Here is a 19626-nt window from a genome sequence, read left to right on the forward strand (position 1 = left end):
TGCATATAGGTTATTTAATTCTTCTTTTAGGTTGTGCAGTTCTACTTTTATCATCTTCGTTTGTCTGTCGCTTGCCTACAATTTGATTAATTTAATTTAAGATAGAGGTATACCTTAAAAATAGTTCCAGATTGTTTAGTTTCCAGTATCCAAGGTTTCTGTGACAACCAGTACCAGAATCAGATAAACTATGGTCAATAAAAGCATGATCTGTGAGGAGAGCAGGACAGATACCACTGGACTTGATATAAGCCAGTAATCTATATGCGATTTTCTTGAGAGATCCATACTAAACCAAGTATATGAATAATCGTTGTCAACATGCATAAACCTGTAAGCATCCAACTGAGAAAGGTTACTACAAAAATGATTAATAATAGTGTTACATCTACAAGACTCTCGTTTTTGGGGAAATCTATCCAGACATATTTACAGTTTAAATCAAGAATTTTAGAAGACAGACCCTGAAGCTATTTGTGTATGATTATTAAAACCATAAACATTAACCAAGATAAAGAAAAAATCCCCCAGAAGAATAACAACAATAATCCATCTACCTTCAGAAGAAGAAAAAGAATGGAGCCGCTAAAATTACGGTCAAATAAAATCAAAACTCCAGCGCAGTGATTAGTACCATGACAAAATAAGACCTTACCTCCCCATTGATGGCGCCAAAATGTTTCATCTTAAAAACAAGAATATTTTTCTTGAAAAAAATGTAAATCCCTTTTCAGTGACGTACAAAATAAAAATAAAGCCTTGCGTTTAGATAAATCAGACAGTTTAACTGACAGAAGAACACTATCAAAACAAGGACAAATTCTATACCACTAAAATATAACAAAAGATATATGAAATTAAATGTAATACAGAATACAAAAAAAGTGCAAAACAGTTTTTTTTTTAATGTGTGTTATCTGCCCTCCATTAGCTTACCTTAATTCATTACAATGATCTGGGATATTTGTCAGCTTTTTTGCCAATGTCAGTACAATTCTTTTGCCAGTCAAAATGGGAGTGAATATCACTGGCATAAAAGCATTTAACCTCCAGTGTCCGTTAAAATTCAAATATCGTCCACACAAATCTTTCCATCTACGATAGCAAATGGACCCTTAAAACCAGCACAGCAACCCTCTTTTCAGGCTTACTCCACAAAAGGCCACAACTTGCTCTGGGCTTCCTTTGTCCTCTGCATCAGGTCCTCTGAGATCCTAATCATCTTCTGTTTGAGCATTTCTGATTTTTTTTTTTTTACATCAGCCCATATTCGATCGTGGTGAGACCGAGAGAGGAACTGTACAATTATCCCGCGAGGGCGTGCATTGGCAGTTTAGGGCCAAGCTGGTGCGCATCATCAAGCTAAAACTGCAAAACATCTGCTAAGCCTGGAGACACTTGAAGAAAAATGTCCATTATGACCACTTTGACATTCTCCCCATCTTCCTCCAGAATACCTGAAATCCTTAGATTCCATCGCATCTTGAAGGCATCAAGCTCATCTACTTTATCCCATAAGCATTTGTTTTCTGCAGCCAATGTAGGTAGCTGAGAGTCCATTTTATCAGATTTAACAGCTGTGTCCTCTGATTTATTTTAGCCACAGCGTGAACCCTTGTAGCGAGATCAGACATGAGGATGGAATTGGATGCGACCGATTTCTCAATCTCCAAAAGTTTCTCCATGAAATCGTCCTGCTTCTTACCCAGTCTCTCTATTGCTTCAAGCAAGACAGCTGGGAGCTATTAGCTGGAAAACACAATGGGATCACAGCATGAAGCCTTACCAAACACAGTTTAAAACTTTATAACAATACCTTAGAAAATGAGTGTTTTACACATGTTTATCTAAGTGTATGTCTAGAGCTTCTCAAAAAGGCCACTTGGAGACTCCAAATGACCCTTTGTGACCATAGACACATAAAATGCTGCCATTCTTGAATGCTTTACTCTACAGTCATAATTTTGGGCTCTAATGAAAGGTTACACTTAGGGCTGTTATATTCCTTATCCAGATTCACTGTCAATAATTGCTGACACAATGTAACTGAAGCATAAACACATTATAGTGTTGTTTTTTTCAATTCCTGAAACCGAACTTTCTACAAAAGAGACAAAACAAGTGCTATGGTACTAAAACACTTTAATATTTGAACTCACACTATATATATATATATATATATATATATATATATATATATATATATATATATATATATACATACATACACATGTATTTCAAACTATTTACAAATTATTCTTTTTTCAGAATCCAAGGGGCACATCTGGTACTCAAACAAAACTATGCGTGCTCTAAAACAGATTTCCACCTGGCTGCTGCCAGTTCTCCCTCTGCCTCTCCCCCTCCCCTGTGCTCTGCCTCTGCCTCTGCCTCTCCCCCTCCCCCGTCCTCTTGTTGTTTTGCTGACAGAACCTCTCTGGGAAGATGAAGGATCATTTTCAGATGATGGTCTGTGATATAAAACAACAACAACAAAGAAATAAGTAATTTACAAAACATTTACATTGTTTCTGTATTCACAAGCATATAAACAGAACAACATGCACACAGACAATCAGGTTATATGGTTCATGAGAGCACACACACACACACACACACACACTCATATACACACACACACACATATATACACACACACACTCATATATATACACACACTCATATATACACACACACACATATACACACATACACACACACACACACAAAAAGTGTGTTTTACTAGTCCTCTTTGCCATTTTACACCAGTTAGCTACTTTCTCTCGTCAACTCGTACAATGCTGTGTTTAGGCACGGGCGCATGAACCACTATGGAACTTTGCGCACGAACTTCACGCATGACCTGAGGAATCGACCCACTAAATCTGCATATCAACCTTTACAGAAATTCATTGTCTATCAGAAAAGACTGTCATTTCCATTCAATATTGCAATTGGGTCGATTTACTGTCACTCAAAGAGAGGGAGGTACCATTTTTCATCATTGCGCTCGTTGGCTATTGAAACCAAGTGACACCTATGTCATGGACCGATTGGCTCAAATGACCTGTCTATCAAAAGTTCAGGGATCAAAGGCTATTTTGATATCACATTTTCTTCAATGTTTACTTTTCAAATGAAACTAGATCATAGAATGCATCGAAGTTGTGATAGTGCTGTCGGCTAATGCGAAATGCTACTACTATATTCCATGGATGTTTATTGATATATAAATGTGTTATGGACTAAATACTTCATTGAATTGGATTGTATGGACCCTTTACAGTGTAACCAAACCATTTGTGTTGGTATGTAATGGATCAGTGGACTAACAGGAGGCTTCATGGGTGAGTTTCTTCCAGTTTGGATTTGTTTATTTGGCTGTTGGTGGTCTGACAAAGAGACAGATTGTACCCGCTGTGTTGATTGTATCTTAAAAAGGTTTACATCGTTCGAATCACAAGTATCTCAGCTTTCCAAATATATGTATTATGTTTACTTTTTTTTTTTTTTTGGAGTTTTATCTTTCAAAAACATAAACCTCTGAAACACACCGTGGGTCGAGTGCGGCACATCGGATCAGGAAGGCGATGAACCAGGTCTTTTTAACGAATCAGTCCAAAAGATTCTTGAAATCCATTGGAACAAATAACTTTTTTTCTCAAAAAGCATCTAGGATTTCATTCAATTTGGACACTTGTAGCCTCTTTGTCTGGGCTTCCCCATCCCAGAAATTTTTTAACAGTGTATGATGGTGTATACAGTGTGTGTGTGTGCACGTGAATATACATGCATACATACATATACACACACCGATCAGCCACAACATTAAAACAACCTGCCTAATATGGTATAGGTCCCCCACGTGCTGCCAAAACAGCCCTGACCCGTCGAGGCATAGACCTCTGAAGGTGTCCTTTGGGATTTAGCACCAAGATGTTGGCAGCAGATCTTTTAAGTTCTGTAAGTTGCTAGGAGGGAACTCCATGGATTGGACTTGTTGGTCCAGCACATCCCATAGATGCTCAATTTGATTGAGATCTGGGGAATTTGGAGGCCATGTCAACACCTTGAACTCTTTGTCATTTTCCTCTAATCATTCCTGAACAATTTATGCAGTGAGGCAGGTGCATTATCCTGCTGAAAGAGGTGTACATGGTCTACAGCAATCTTTAGGTAGGTGGATATGTGTCAAAGTAACATCCAGATAAATGCCAGGACCCAAGGTTTCCCAGCAGAACATTGCCCAGAGCATCACACTGCCTCTGCCGGCCTGCCTTCTTCCCCATGGTACATCCTGCTGCCATCTCTTCCCCAGGTTAACGACACACACGCACCTGGCCGTCTGCATGATCTGAAGAAAACGTGATTCATCAAAACAGGCCACCTTCTTCCATTGTTCCATGGTAAAGTTCTGATGCTCACGTGCCCGTTGTTTGCACTTTCAACAGTAGACAGGGGTCAGCATGGGCACTCTGAGCGGTCTGCGGCTATGCAGCCCCATAAGCAGCAAGCTGTGATGCACTGTGTGTTCTGATACCTTTCTATCATGGCCAGTATTACGTTGTTCAGCAATTTGTGCTAAAGTAGCTCTTCTGTGGGCTCCCCACATGCATCAATGTCGCCTGTTTACCGGTTGTCCTTCCTTGGACCACCTTTGGTAGGTACTAACCACTGCATACCAGGTACACCCCACAAGATCTGTCAATTTGGAGATGCTCTGATCCAGTCGTCTAGCCATCACAATTTGGGCCTTGACAAAGTCGCTCAGATCTTTAAACTTGCCCATTTTTACTGCTTCCAACACATTAAATTAAAAAAACTGACTGTTCACTTGCTGCCTAATATATCCCACCCCTTGTCAGGTGCCATTGTAACAAGATAATAATTCTTATTCACTTCACCTGTCTGTGTTTTTAATTTTGTGGCTGATCAGTGTATATATTGCATTTTTTTAATAAAAAGATTGGTGTTTTTCAATGCTAAGAACACAGACAAGGGACTTGTTCATATGAACACCAGTCTTGCCAAGCTACCTTGGAAGAACAAACTCCGAAGGACAGGAGGACGTAGAACGCTTCTATTGCGAGCTTTGAGAAGTTGTGATCAATTGTGTTGCACAATTGTCTGTCCCAGCGCATTTATAGCCAGTTAGAAAACTACTGGCATTATAATGCACCAGTGACAGCATTATTATCATGTGAGGTTTTGTAGGACTAGCGAGACGTTAAAGAATAAAGTCTCAATACTCTTTTCCTCCGTGTGATTTATGCTTTATTAAAATTATGCCCAACAAATGTTGAAATGAGAATGACGACTCTGATGAACCGTTTACAGTGGGGAAACTCTTGAGGGGAAAAAAACTATAAATGTGCTTCGTCTACACCATACCCCTATGACTTCTGGCACTTCACATTCTTGCCATCCGATGTCAACATCTTATGCATCCTTGATATTCGGCCTGATCAAGAACTTATACGGGTAATTTTATTCAGCCTCAGTACATGCATTCTTGAGTTTTGGAATTTTTTCAATGGATGATGTGGAACGAGTCCACGAGAACATAAGAACAGATCAAAATGCACATTGAGAAACAGACACTTATTCATGTGCTTGAGAAGTAGAAACACTGACTTGCAGAGTCAGGCAAACCAAGTGCTGGATTACTGTTTAATGGCAGTTGACTGTGACTAAAGTGATAATATACAAGTGTTGTATGTTTAATTGTGCTGGTTTGCGCTCTAGGATTCATTGTTTAGATATGAAGGAGGAGCGAGAGGACAGGCTGGAGTTTATTGACAAACAGCTGGATCTGCTCACGCTGGACTGTAAGACCAAAATCAAGAAGATCACAGAGGAGGTGGAGAAACAGGTAACTCTTGCTTACAGCAGAGTATTAAAACTGTGCCAAACACTTGAGAAACCCAGTGTGTCCATGAGATATAGGAGTCAATCTGCGGGAACAGTTTCAATCTCTCTGGTGCTGTTTACTATGCTTCCAGTATGATGCCACATAGAAGTGTCTCTGGGTGCACTAAGATTTTGCATTTATTTGTTCAATCTTCTTTTTCATTAATGGAACTGAAGGACATGATATGAAAGCTCTGATAAATCAATAAATATTGAAACAATAATCTACATGTAACATTGTGAGACAAAAATGTGTGATCTACAGTGGCAAGAAAAAGTATGTAAACCCTTTAGAATTACCTGCATTAATGTACATATTTGTCTTAAAATCTGGTTTGGTGCAGTTGCAATAGTTACAATAATGAATAAACACTTACTGTATAATTTATAAATAATAATTTATTGTATATTAAATTCATCATTCAAACTTTCTCAGTGTAGGTTGGATAAAGTATGTGAACCCCATAGGCTAATGACGTTAACAAAAGCTAATTAGAGTCAGGAGTTGGCAAACCTGGCATTCAGTTAATGAAATGCGTGTGTGTGTGTATGTTAGAGCTACTTTGGCTTATTAAAAGCACTCAAACATTTTGAGTTTGCTGTTCTCAAAAGAAGCATCTGCTAACGTAGACCATGCCTCACAAAAAAGAGATCTCAGAAGGCCTACAATCAAGAATTTGAAAGCTGGAAAGTGTTCCAAAGTTATCTGGAAGAGCTTTAGATATTCATCTGTCCAGATTTAGACAAATTGCCTATAAATGGCAATGATTTAGTACCATTGCTTCTCTCCCTACAAGTGGCCATCCAGCCAAGATGACTCAAAGGACACACTGCAGAAGTCAGGTATATGGATATATATCAGATTTCAGTATAGGGCAATGTAATTGCAACAGGCCTAATAAATCCTCATTTGTGTTTTTAGTTTACAGATTTATTGCACATTTATTTTTTTAACCTTGGATAAGTTTTCTTGCATTGTCCGCGGCAGAACATTTTAAAACAATAATAATTAAGGGGCTTCCAATTCCCACAGGTTTAACCTAATTTTATGTTATTTTTGTGTGGAATTCTTTTTTTTTTTTTGTCTTGCCTGCTAATTGCATATTCAGTTATTGTGCACTAAAATATTTACATGTAATTGCATTTACAATGTAATGAGCACAATTACTAAGGTGTATAATGATGATTTGTGAGTTTTCTTTGCAAAACAACCCCCAAAAAATGCTGCAACTTGCATCTCAAAATTTGAGAAAAGCTGCCGCAAATCAGGAATTTGAATAAAGCTGAATAAAGTGCTGTGAAATCCTGGTGGGACTGACATTTTATGATCAATTAATTTAGAAAACCAGCTAATTCCAATGGGTTTGCATACTTTTTCTTGCCACTGTATCCCCATGATCCCCTATAAACTAGTTCTTGTGAATGTTCAGGTGTCTAACGCTATGGCAGAGGAGATCAGGAGACTGTCTGTGCTTGTTGATGACTTCCACATGGACTTCCATCCTTCACAAGTGGTGCTGAAAGTGTACAAGAATGTGAGTGTCTGCTCCTTTATTCCACTGTTTGGTGTTCACTGTAAATACTGTACTTTCAAAATGGAAATTCCCCAGCCTCCCAGTAACATCATTTGAATTTATCTGATGGGAATTGAGCACACCCTTGACCTCGGCTCATTCTCAGAAATTGACTTTCAGATTTATATGTGACTCTCAATAGATGAAAATAATGAAGAATAATAATTTATTTATTTCTTAATGTACATAGTCCACTAAGTTTTCATATATTTGGTTCCTTTTAAGAAAATAAATTATTGAAAACAATATTAATATATATTGATGATGGATTATATATGCTGCAGCAGGCCTCCGGTGGTTTTCTCAGGCTATGTTCAGACTGCAGGCAAATCAGATTTTTTTCTCAAATTAGAGCTTTTCAGGCAGACTGTCCGCACTATTAATTGCAAGTGATCAAATCAGATTTGTGGTTCAGACATAACCAACCTATCTGCATGGCTTGCTTTGTTAACGACATAGGCATACTCACATAACGATGCTTTCAAAACAGATGCGGGAAAAATGGTGCATCATCTCATTCTCCAAATAAGCACCCTGTCCAGTCACAGTGCAGAACTCCTTGTTGCACAAAAAAACTCAGCGACGGAGAAGACTGGTAAATATTGTTATGTTCCATGCTGCAGTCACTGATTTTTGACGTCATCGTTGTGTCGTGTTAAGAGTGATGCAAACGACCATTTGAAATCCGAATTGAGCAGCCAGAGCGTCCGGACTGAGATGCATCTGAAAATGCATTTGAAACCACCTCCAGATGTGGTTTGAATCATATTCTGTATACAATCTGGATCTCAATGTGCAGACTGAAGTGGCAGTCTGTACAAGGCCTCAGTAACCTTAGTGCCATTAACTGTTTTTTTTGTTTCTTATTGTTTTTTTTGTTACATTGAGCTCCAATAATTAAACTATGCTATGCATTGAATGCAAATCACTATACTTTTGTTAAAATTGTATTTATACATTTTAATAATTCTATATAGGGTGTAACAATTTATTACATTTAACATTTTAACAACTTTTAATTTATTAAAGGGGATAATTCACCCAAAAATTCAAATTTTCATAATTTACACTCTCTTGCCATCCCAGATGTCACTGCAAAACACAAACGAAGATTTTTAAAAGAATATTTGAGCTCTGTTGGTCCTCACAATGTAAATGAATTGTGATCAGAACTTTAAAAGTCCAAAAGGGACATAAAGGCAGCATAAAAGTAATCCATATGACTCCATTGGTTAAATCCATATCTTAAGAAGTGATATGATAGGTTTGGGTGAGAAACAGATCAATATTTCAGTGCTTTTTTTAACTGAAACTTTACACTTTCACCTATAGGATGATCAAAGGACTTAAATATAATCTATTTCTAACCCACACCTATCAGATCACTTCAAAAGCCTTAACTTGCCTTTATGTCCTTTTTGGGCCTTCTGAGTTCTGGTCACCATTCACTTGCATTGTTTGGACCTACAGAGCTCATACATGTCTAAGTTGGCAAGAGGGTGTGTAAATGATGAGAGAATAAAAAAAATTTCGGTGAACTATCCCTTTAATGCATTAACTAGGGATATACCGATACAATGTTTTTGGCAGTTAGCCAATTAGCTTCTTATAGGCTAATTGGAGTCAATTGGAGATGTACCTGTGGATGTATTTTAAGGTCTACCTTCAAATTCATTGCCTCTTTGCCTGATATTATTGGACAATCAAAAGAAATCAGCCAAGACCTCTGAAAAATGTGTGGACCTCCACAAGTCTGGTTCATCCTTGGGAGCAATTTCCAAATGCCTGAAGGTACCATGTTCATCTGTACAAACAGTAGAACGCAAGTATAAATAACATGGGACCATGCAGCCATCATACCACTTAGGAAGGAGATGCATTCTGTCTCCTAGAGTATAACGTATTGCAAAAAATGCAAATCAATCCCAGAACAACAGTAAAGGACCTTGTGAAGATGCTGGAGGAAACAGGTAAACAAGTATCTATATCCACAGTAAAAATGAGTTCTATATCAACATAACCTGAAAGGCTGATCAGCATGGAAGAAGCCACTGCTCCAAAACCGCAGTAGAAAGCCAAACCATGGTTTGCAAGTGCACATGGGGACAAAGATCTTACTTTTTGGAGTAATGTCCTCTGGTCTGATGAAACAAAAATTAAACTGTTTTGCCATAATGACCATCGTTATGTTTGGAGGAAAAAGGTGAGGCTTGCAAGCCGAAGAACACCATCCCAATCGTTAAGCATGGGGGGGGGGGGGCAGCATTATGTTGTGGGGGTGCTTTACTGCAGGAGGGACTGGTGCACTTCACAAAATAGATGGCATCATGGGAAGGAAAATTATGTGGATATATTGAAGCAACAGCTCAAATATTGCACACAGTCTGAAGGCTGAAAATCGCTGCAAGTGCATAACCATTGTTTCCGTGCTTGTGTGTGTCAACAGAGCAGCGCCATTCACTAATGCTCTAGCGCTGTGCATGCATACTATATATATATTTACTTATTAAACACATTTTATAAGCACATTTGCAATTCACAGAGCTATCGCATGTCTTCAAGTGGCTTTGAATAAAATGTATGAGTCACACTGATCCGTGTAAAAACGTCAGTATTGGAGCCGATCCGATCCGATTAATGCATTCCTTGCATTAACTTTGGCAGCCCTATTCTTACATGGAGATGCAATTATGTCATGTTTTGTTTGTGTGTTTGTTTGCAGGAGCTCCACAGACATATAGAGGAAGGCATGGGCAGGAATATGTCAGAGAGATGCTCAAGTGCGATCACTGTTGCCCTGCAGACAACACAGATTGACATGATAGGTGAGTATCTCTGTCTGTTTGTGAGCTGTTATAAACCAGTAACATCAGCATGTTCATAAGACACTCTCTCGTTCTCTCCAGATGGTCTGAAGCCCCTGCTGCCAATCGGGGCCCGAGAGCAGGTTGATAAGATGGTGCCCAGACAGTGCTTTAGTCTCAGCTACGACCTCAACTGTGACAAACTGTGCAGTGATTTCCAGGAAGACATCAGCTTCCACTTCTCTCTGGGCTGGACCATGCTTGTCAACCGCTTCCTGGGTCCCAAGAACACACGGCGAGCTCTAATGGGCTACAATGACCAGGTATGTCATATTTATGTTCTTCAATTTTTAAAGGGGGGAGAGACAACTGTAGATTTTGTTGTTGACATCAACAACAAAAATGTCAATTGATGCATGTCCTTGTACTGGAAAACCATGAACAAAACTATGCAACATAAAAGGAAATGCAACCCAGGATACATTAAATACAGGTTATGTTTAATCTATGGCAGGTCGACACTTGATTTCCAATGTTTCCTGAAGCAAAACCAGTTGAGAAACACTGAGTTAAAGGGACAGACAGGAGCAGTCTGGCTGTGCTGTCGTGCATCTACAGTACATGTTAATTATTAATAATCATTGGACATTACTTTAAAAGCTCACACAGCTGATGTTCTTTTTCATTTAGTAGTTAATATAACATGCTACGCTAACATGTAAACTAACATGCTTTAGATATATAACATGTTATATTTTACATGCTATTTTTTATCATGTTAATAATTCTGTTTATTATAATTCTGTTAGCTTTCTTATTTTTTCTATTTTATTTTCAAAAGGGAGACATTTTTTACACATACTTCAATAAAATAAATGGTTTCAAGTTTCAATTATAATAAAGTGTTTGCTCAAAAATAAATAAAAAACCCTTCTGTTTTCACTGATAATACTAATTGTGTAATACCGTATACCGCGAAACCATGATATTTGACGGTTATCATACCCTGAAAATCTCATACCATTGCAACCCTAGTCCTGACTATACTTTGCGATCAGTTGAATGCCACTTTGGTGAATTAAAGTACCAATTTCCTTCCGAAACAACACAATCTGTGTGAGTGAGCGAGCGAGTTGATAAGAGAGAACATTTTCGATGAACTTATTTTTTATTTGAGGACAAAAATTAAAAAGTAAAACTATTATGACAAATTCATTAATATCCATAAAGTAATCATACATAATTAATAGAATATTTAAAGGAATGGTTCACCCAAAAAATTAAAATTCTCTTATCATTTACTCACCCTATTGCCATTCCAGATGTGTATGACTTTATTTTTATTTATTTTTCAGCAGTGCTCAAATTAAGATTTTTAGAAGAAAATCCCAGATCTGTTGGTCCATACAATGCAAGTTAATGGGTGCCAACATTTTGAAACTCCAAAATGCAGCATAAAAGTACTCCAGACAACTCTGGTGTTTAAATCCATATATTCTGAAACGATATGATAGTTGTGGGTGAGAAACGAAAATTTAAGTCAATTTTCTATAAATTCAATTCCCTGCTCAGTCAGTATCCACTTTCACTTTCTCCTTATTTCAATTTTTGGTGATTTACATTCTTCATGCATATCACCACCTACTGGGCATGAAGGAGAATTTATGGTAAAAATAGACTTAAATATTGATCTGTTTCTCACCCACACATATTACATCATGTCTGAACACATGGAATTAACCGCTGCAGTCTTATGGATTACTTCTAAACTCCCTTTATGTGGATTTTGGAGCGTCAAACTTTTGGCACCCATTTACTTTTGTATGGACCAACAGAGCTGAAATATTCTTCTAAAAACTTGTGAAAATTGATCGATAACGTTGTTAAAAGTTGTGTTCTGCAGAAGAAAGTCATACACTTCTGGGATGCCAGGAGTGTGTAAATCATGAGAAATTTTCATTTTTGGGTGAACCGTTCCTTTTGCATTGGTTTTTCCAATGCACCTGCTGAGAATATATCAGGTGTGTTGTGTTTTTTTTCCCCTTAATTTTTGTACATTATAAAATGCCAAAAATATTAATGTTTTCAAAATAGGCTTCATGTTCTTTATGTAAAATTTTATTTTTTATTTCTTTGATTTTGGGGGAAAGTTTTACTCGTGCATCCTTCTTGACAACTTTGATGAGATGAATCCATATCTGTAATCTCTTAAACTCTTAAGATGTCTTGTAGCAGTAATAATTATATGAATGTTAAGAATTGTCAGTGTGAAACAACCTGTCTTTGTAAAGGATTAGTACTAATTGAAGATGTAAATGAAGTGTGTGTTTGTGTTGTGTCAGGTTCCCAGGCCGATGGCCATCACTCCGGGCAGCGCGAGTATGCCTCCTTTCCCTCAGGGATCCATGACCCAGGAAGAGCTCATGGTATCCATGGTAACTGGACTGGCATCACTCACCTCCCGTACGTCGATGGGCATCATAGTTGTTGGAGGAGTGGTAAGAATGTGTCAAATGATTGTAAACTATTTTAACAAGCACTTTATCTAACACCAGAAATCATCTGTACCTGTATTATTTTGATTAGCTTAAAGGAGTGGCTCACCCTAAAATGAAAATTGTCATTTACTCACTGTTATGTTGTTCCAAACCTGTATGCAGTCTTTCTTTTTCTTTTCTTTTTTCCCTGAAACGGAAAAATTCTAATTTTGAAGAATCATTATGCAGCTCTTTTCACACAATGACAGTTTATAGAGACCTGTCAAGCTACAAAAATGACAAAAACTAAACTTAAAAGTCCATTCAACTATATTTCATGTCTTCTGAAGCCATACAATAGATTTAAGTGAGGAACAGATTGAATTCAGATTTGTATTCAGTAAAAATCTCCCTAATCAAATATGTCGCCAGTTCCATAGGTTGGACATCAAACGTTATTGGTTCTCGTTTGTCTCGTGATCAAACGTCATGATGCCATAGGTGACAAATATGATTTGATGGCTGGATTGGAGGGGAAGATTATTAGTGAATAACAACATAATTTACAGTCTGTTCCTCAAAAAAAACTTAAGTTACTTTTATGATGTTTTTTGGTCCTTTTTGGAGCTTGAACAGACATGGTAATGAACTGTTGTTTTATGGAAAGGGGCTGCATGAATATTCCTCAAAATTCGTCTTGTGTTCCACTGGGAAAATAACATCATACAGGTTTGGAATAAGGGTAAGGGAATTATTCATTTGAATTTTGGGGTTAACCATTCTTTCAGATATGTTATTATAAAGCTTCTTCATTTTATCATAGATTCTCCTAGTATATAATTTGATCAGTCATAATAATTGGTGGAATATTTGTCTCTCAAATGATTGATAATCTCTCTGCATGTGTGTCAGATCTGGAAGGCAGTGGGCTGGAGGCTCATTGCTCTCTCTCTGGGTCTTTACGGGCTGCTGTACGTGTACGAGAGATTCACCTGGACCACCAGGGCCAAAGAGCGTGCGTTTAAAAGACAGTTTGTGGACTACGCCATTGAGAAACTGCAGCTCATCGTCAGCTACACTGGATCCAATTGTAGCCATCAGGTGCAGCAGTAAGTATAAAGTCTGAATCTACCTTTGCACAGATTATAGCAGTGTTGCATCATGTCAAATCCTGCCTACCTTGGACCCCAAACTGATTCCATTAGCTTAGGAACGTTTGGGAGATTTGCTCTATTTGGTGCCTAAGAAGAAATCCTAAAATATAAACTCCAATCATGTTTTACATTTCAATCATCATTCTTCAGGAAATGAAAATATCTAGTAGTTCACATATAGAGTACTATATAACTCAAGCAACAAGAGGTTAGATTAATCTATCTTTGTGTTTGGTGCTGTCATAGTAGGGTTGGAGTGTGTAAATGTTTAGATGATTTCAATAGTAAGAGTAAAACTGAAATACAAGGAAAATAATAAAATTATGTGTGTGTACAAACACAATCTTGTGACACACTGTTTTCCGCATCAGACTTCATAGAAAGCTGCTTCGTCCAATTTAATCCAGAGTGTAGGTTGTGTCCCAGTCTTAATGTCAATACAAATGTTGTTGTCATTTATATATATTATGTTAGCTCTCACATATAAGTAGAGATTTACCTGAAACAGCGCTTCACTAACGCCCTCTAGTGGAGAAATAACAAACTGTAAATGAGCCCAAAACATTCTGTAATTATTTGATCTCAATCATGTTGTTCCAAACCTCAATGCTGTTTATTGTTCTGTGTAAATCAGAAGTAGAAAATGTATGCAACTATTGCCAGAAAATAATAGTTAATGGTGACCAGGCGATATCAGGTGATATCAATCTCCACAAAGCACCAAAAATGTTAATGCTAAATTATGTTATAATTTCATATAACAATAAAATATATATAATATATATATATAAAAAAAAATGTTATGATGACATAGGTTGGGGTTGGGTTTTATAAATGCAGATCAGTTTGGGCCACATTTAAAGGAATAGTTCACCAATTTTATTTAATTCTCATTATTTACACACCTCATTATTCGGCATGATTTGTCACCACAATTAACATTTTAAATTTAAACAATAGATTCCTATTGAGCGAACAGTCGCACCACATTCAAAGGCAATTCGCCTCTCATAATCACATCGCCTTTGGTATGCAAAGGCCTTTATGCAGTCTCAAACTTGTATGATATTCTTCTGCGAAACACTGATTGACTGTCCATTCAATGTCATTCAAGTCAATGGGGTCCAAAACTTTCAAGCCAAAGTAGTACAGCATAAAAGTAATCCGAAAGACTCGAGTGGTTTAAACCATGTCTTTTGAAGTGATGCGATCGGTTTTGGGTGAGAACAGACCACAATGTCTTTCCATCTGTAGTCTCTTTAACACGATCATGATTTGAAACTCGATTGCACTTCCTCGCACTTGATGGATGCACAGAGTGCTGCCCTCTCACCCAAAATCAATCATATCACTCCAGAAGACATGGGTTAAACCACTCGAGTCTTTCGGATTACCTTTATGCTGCCTTCATATCCTTTTTGGAGCTTAAAAGGTTTGGTCCTCATTGACATGGATTGTATGGACAAACAGACAAACAACTTTATTTGTGTTCTGCAGAAGAAAGTCAAATGAGTTTGAGACGACATATGGGTGAGTAAAAGGATCTATTTTTTTGTTCAATTTAAACAGTATATCAGTCAACTTTTCATTCACACAGTTATTTGTTGGAGTTGTTCTAATTTGTAGACAAATAAGAATGAAAATAATAAATTATTATTATTATTATTGGCTAAGAATTTTAAAATAAACTGTAATATATTTCAGTCATGCACTTTTAACTTTAAAATCCTCGCTCTTTTATTTTGATGATCCTAACACTCCAGGAAGTCCTGTTTGAGCCTGTTTGTGGGCTACTTCACAGTAGTTTAATTCGCTTATTCAAATTCTGGTAAAATGCTCCTACGGTGCCGTTCTAAATGCATATTATAATTGATCCGAAGTATTGAGCATCCACATCTGAGATGTTGTTTGTGAGTACCGCTCGCATATGAAAATAACCGCGACTGCCTCACCAGCCTGCACGTGCTATGTCTGTTTATCAACAGAGCTGCGCCATTCACTAACGTACTGCTCATGCATACTACCTGTGTATATTTACTTACTGAATACAGCCAAATTAGGATCCGTCTAAAATCGTCAGTATCTAGTCGTTCCTTAGAAGCACTCATTGCAGCAGCCTGCTAACTTGTAAAGCTGTCTTTGTGTTGAACAGGGAGCTGGCCAGCACCTTTGCTCAGCTCTGTCAGCAGGTGGACGTCACCCGACAGCAGCTGGAGGATGAGATTCAAGACTTGAACAACAAGATCGAACAGTTGGACTCCCTGCAGAGTAAAGCCAAGCTGCTCAGGTGAAAGTCTGACATCACTAATCACATGATTTAAATGTTGATTTACCCATTGGCTGTTTAGTTGCAGTTATCCTGAGGATTGATTTCAATACACTGACATATAACATGCATGTTTGTGGTTTCTTCTGCAGGAATAAAGCTGGCTGGCTGGACAGTGAGTTAAATATGTTCACACAACAGTACCTTCAACAGGGTCAATAAAGAGATTGACTCTGATCAACGTCATGAGCAGTGTAGAGCCCAGCAAACTCCCTCTCTCTCTACCACTGCACATTTAATATCAGCTTCTGCAAATAATTGAACACTTGATGCATAACAAATATCATTGCTCATTGCATTTGTTTTCTTTTATAGGTTCTACAATGTATTTTTTTTCTATTAGTATGTTTTGCTCTGAAGTATGAGACCTGCCATTTGTGACATGTGCCAGTTTGAAGAGAGCTTCCTTTTTGTTTCTTTATGAGCAAGATTATTTATTCTTTGTATAAGAGGTTATGTAAAGCATTCAAACCCTTTGTACATTGGGGTGAGATAGATTCCCAGACTGAGATTTTTCTGTATGCCACTGGAAGTTGCAAAAAGTGAGATTCCTATTTTAAATAGGCTCTCACATGCCTTGTTGTTATTATTGTATGTTATGCATGTGCCGTACAATTAACTTAATGGGATAGTTCACAAAAAAAAAAAAAAAGATCATTCGGTAATCATTTTACACTCATGTTGTACCAAACCCGTATGGCACTCTTTCTTTGAAAAACAAAAGAAGGTTTTGGCAGTTTTAGTCTAAGTCGCCATTCAGTTTCATTGCAGAAAGGCAATGAAAGGCTTTGCAACATTCAGTTTCATTGCAGAAAGGCAATGAAAGGCTTTGCAACATTCAGTTTCATTGCAGAAAGGCAATGAAAGGCTTTGCAACATTCAGTTTCATTGCAGAAAGGCAATGAAAGGCTTTGCAACATTCAGTTTCATTGCAGAAAGGCGCAGAAAGGCTTTGGAACAACATGAGGGTGAGTAAATAATTATAGGATTTTTTTTTTCTTCATAAAGTCTGAGATTTGCCAGTGTGCTGGCTTGTAGAGGAATTTAGTGGATTTTAGTGGATCCAAACTGAGTTACTGTACAAGTGATTACAATCTTGACACTCTCTTCCCAATTTATTTTGGAGCATTACAAATTTATTTTGGCATTGTTTTAAAGATGCAACCATTTTTTTTATTTAATTGTTTTTTACAAAAAGTTTTACATATTGTTTTCTATTGAGTAACATTTGACCTGATGTAATCGGTGATAATTATGTGCCTCTAATTGTTTTCGCCATGCCTGCCCCATATTAAAACTAATCATATGTTGCATATTGATACATTAATGTAACATGGTATATAAAAAAGGCATAGGCATATCAGTTTTTCTGTGAAGCTGGACACTATTTTTGGGTGAATCTGACGAATATATATCCAACATAAATTTTGCCATAATATACACAAAAAAAAAATTCTATAATATTGCATGAAGAAAATTGAGCTTATTTTCTGCATTGTGATGTCTTCCCCTCAACATTCTTACCGTAATGTGCAATCTCATAATACAGTCATGAACACTATCCTGTCACAATGAATTTTTGCATAATTATTTTTTTTTGTATTACATTAATGAGAATTACAGGTGAAATATGTTTGAAATTTTCTTGAAAATAATGTCACAGTAAGAAAAATCCTAATGGTCTTAAATGGGCTTAATTTTCATCCTCATCTGACCACATTCTGAAAGCATATTGATCTTTGCGGTCAGACTGAATGTGTAAGAGTCATTATTCACCAGTAATCCCACACAAATGTATAGTATGGAATATGGTAACCTGTTTAGTTTGGATTATGCTGAGTGTTAAGTGTTTAAGAAAGTGATCTGAAAATTTCTTGTGACATGCACTTTATATTTTGCTGCTTTTTTTTGCATTATTTCCAGCAGGTCAATTGAAAGAGAAAGGTACAATGATCAATGTACTGGTTCCATGTCAACAGTAATGTATAGATAAGCATGCGGAGACTTGTAATTTATTGTGTTGTTCACTATTACTCTTAGATGAAATAGTAAGTAATAAAGATGACACTGCTCAAAAGTAATGCACAGTCTGATTTTTATTTATGGGTGAGAAAAAACTAAAATGACCATTTAAAGCTGCTGCACTGATGAACTTTGTGCTGTTTAGTGATATCTGCTGTTGAAATTTTTATTTGCATGTAATTTGCAGAAGCAGTTGTGTTCCGGCACTGATCTTCTGAACGAATCTCATGTTTAAGCTTAAGGCCTAAACATGCTCTATGCAAGTATGTGAACGCAGACGCACCTTGCTAGTATGCGCTGCACTCTCAGCGTTGCCGCAATGGGCGCTAGAGTGGGGTTTTGAGTTGAATCTTTTTGGAAAAATATGTATCTTTTGTCCCCAGTCCATTCAAACAAACTTGTTTTTTCTCCATGTCTCTACCCACTCATCTACTATCAACTCATCTACCACATCCGGGCTGCATCTGAAAATGTAGGTAGGCAGCTGACTTGCTGCCTAATCAGTTAATGGATTATTTTTTAGCTGTTTTGAATGAATGGAAACTGGTCTCTGAACACTTTGAAAAGCACCTTATTTTCATCCTGCCTCCCAAGGCAGCATTTTTGTGGTTTGGTACGCAGCTCTGGTGTCATGGTCATGCCTATAAATATCTACTGCCCTCTTGTGGTATGAGGTTTGTAACCACCGGGGCAATGCAAGGTCGCACATAATGTACAACTGTAGTATGTTTCAGCCTTTATTTATACATCGCCTGTGTGTGATCATGACTGGGAAATATTCAGAGATGGATTAATTTGTTCTGTTTTCATGTTGATATATGGAGGATTTGCTCCGGTCGACCGAAGGAGCGGCTGTCATTCGCCAGAGGTTGGGGAGTGGCTGTGGGCCTGGTGACTGCGTATCTGGGCACCGGCGAACCAGGTTATTCCTCTCTCTCGAACTGCTTTAAGGCTTCGTGATCTAATTTGGTGATCCCCCCGCTTGAAAACCCTTTTGGGCATGATCAACAAACCCCTTGGAGATAATGCAAGTCATAATCCGTCCCTGGTTACTGGAAGCCAGTGATTAAAGTTTATAAAGTTATTAGTATGGATATTTTTCTTACAAAAACACATCGCTTCGCTTCAGAAGGCCTTTATTAACCCCCTGGATCCGTATGGATTACTTTTTTGATGGATGGATGCACTTTTTTGGGCTTCAAAATCTAAGGTACCATTCACTCCCATTATAAAACTTGGAAGAATCAGGATATTTTTTTTTATAAAACTCCAGTTGTGTTTGTCTGAAAGAAGAAAGTCATATACAACTAGGATGGCATGAGTGTAAGTAAATTATGGGATAATTTTCATTTTTGGGTG

At 37.5% G+C, this 19626-nt stretch overlaps 1 protein-coding gene across 1 annotated transcript in view; it reads left to right on the top strand.

Annotated features, from left to right (window-relative positions):
• The window catches only part of LOC127630723 (mitofusin-2-like), a 38363-nt gene extending 20046 nt beyond the window's left edge, over positions 1–18317 (top strand). The window contains exons 11-18 of the mRNA XM_052108457.1: positions 5746–5872; positions 7341–7445; positions 10207–10309; positions 10391–10611; positions 12631–12786; positions 13678–13874; positions 16072–16206; positions 16338–18317. Of these exons, the coding sequence (XP_051964417.1) occupies positions 5746–5872; positions 7341–7445; positions 10207–10309; positions 10391–10611; positions 12631–12786; positions 13678–13874; positions 16072–16206; positions 16338–16407 (1114 nt within the window). The 3' untranslated portion in view covers positions 16408–18317. The remainder of the gene's footprint in view (positions 1–5745; positions 5873–7340; positions 7446–10206; positions 10310–10390; positions 10612–12630; positions 12787–13677; positions 13875–16071; positions 16207–16337) is intronic.
• The last annotated feature ends 1309 nt before the right edge of the window (positions 18318–19626 follow it).

The sequence above is a fragment of the Xyrauchen texanus genome, chromosome 37 (genome assembly GCF_025860055.1).
Source record: "Xyrauchen texanus isolate HMW12.3.18 chromosome 37, RBS_HiC_50CHRs, whole genome shotgun sequence".
In the NCBI taxonomy this organism is placed as follows: Eukaryota; Metazoa; Chordata; class Actinopteri; order Cypriniformes; family Catostomidae; genus Xyrauchen; species Xyrauchen texanus.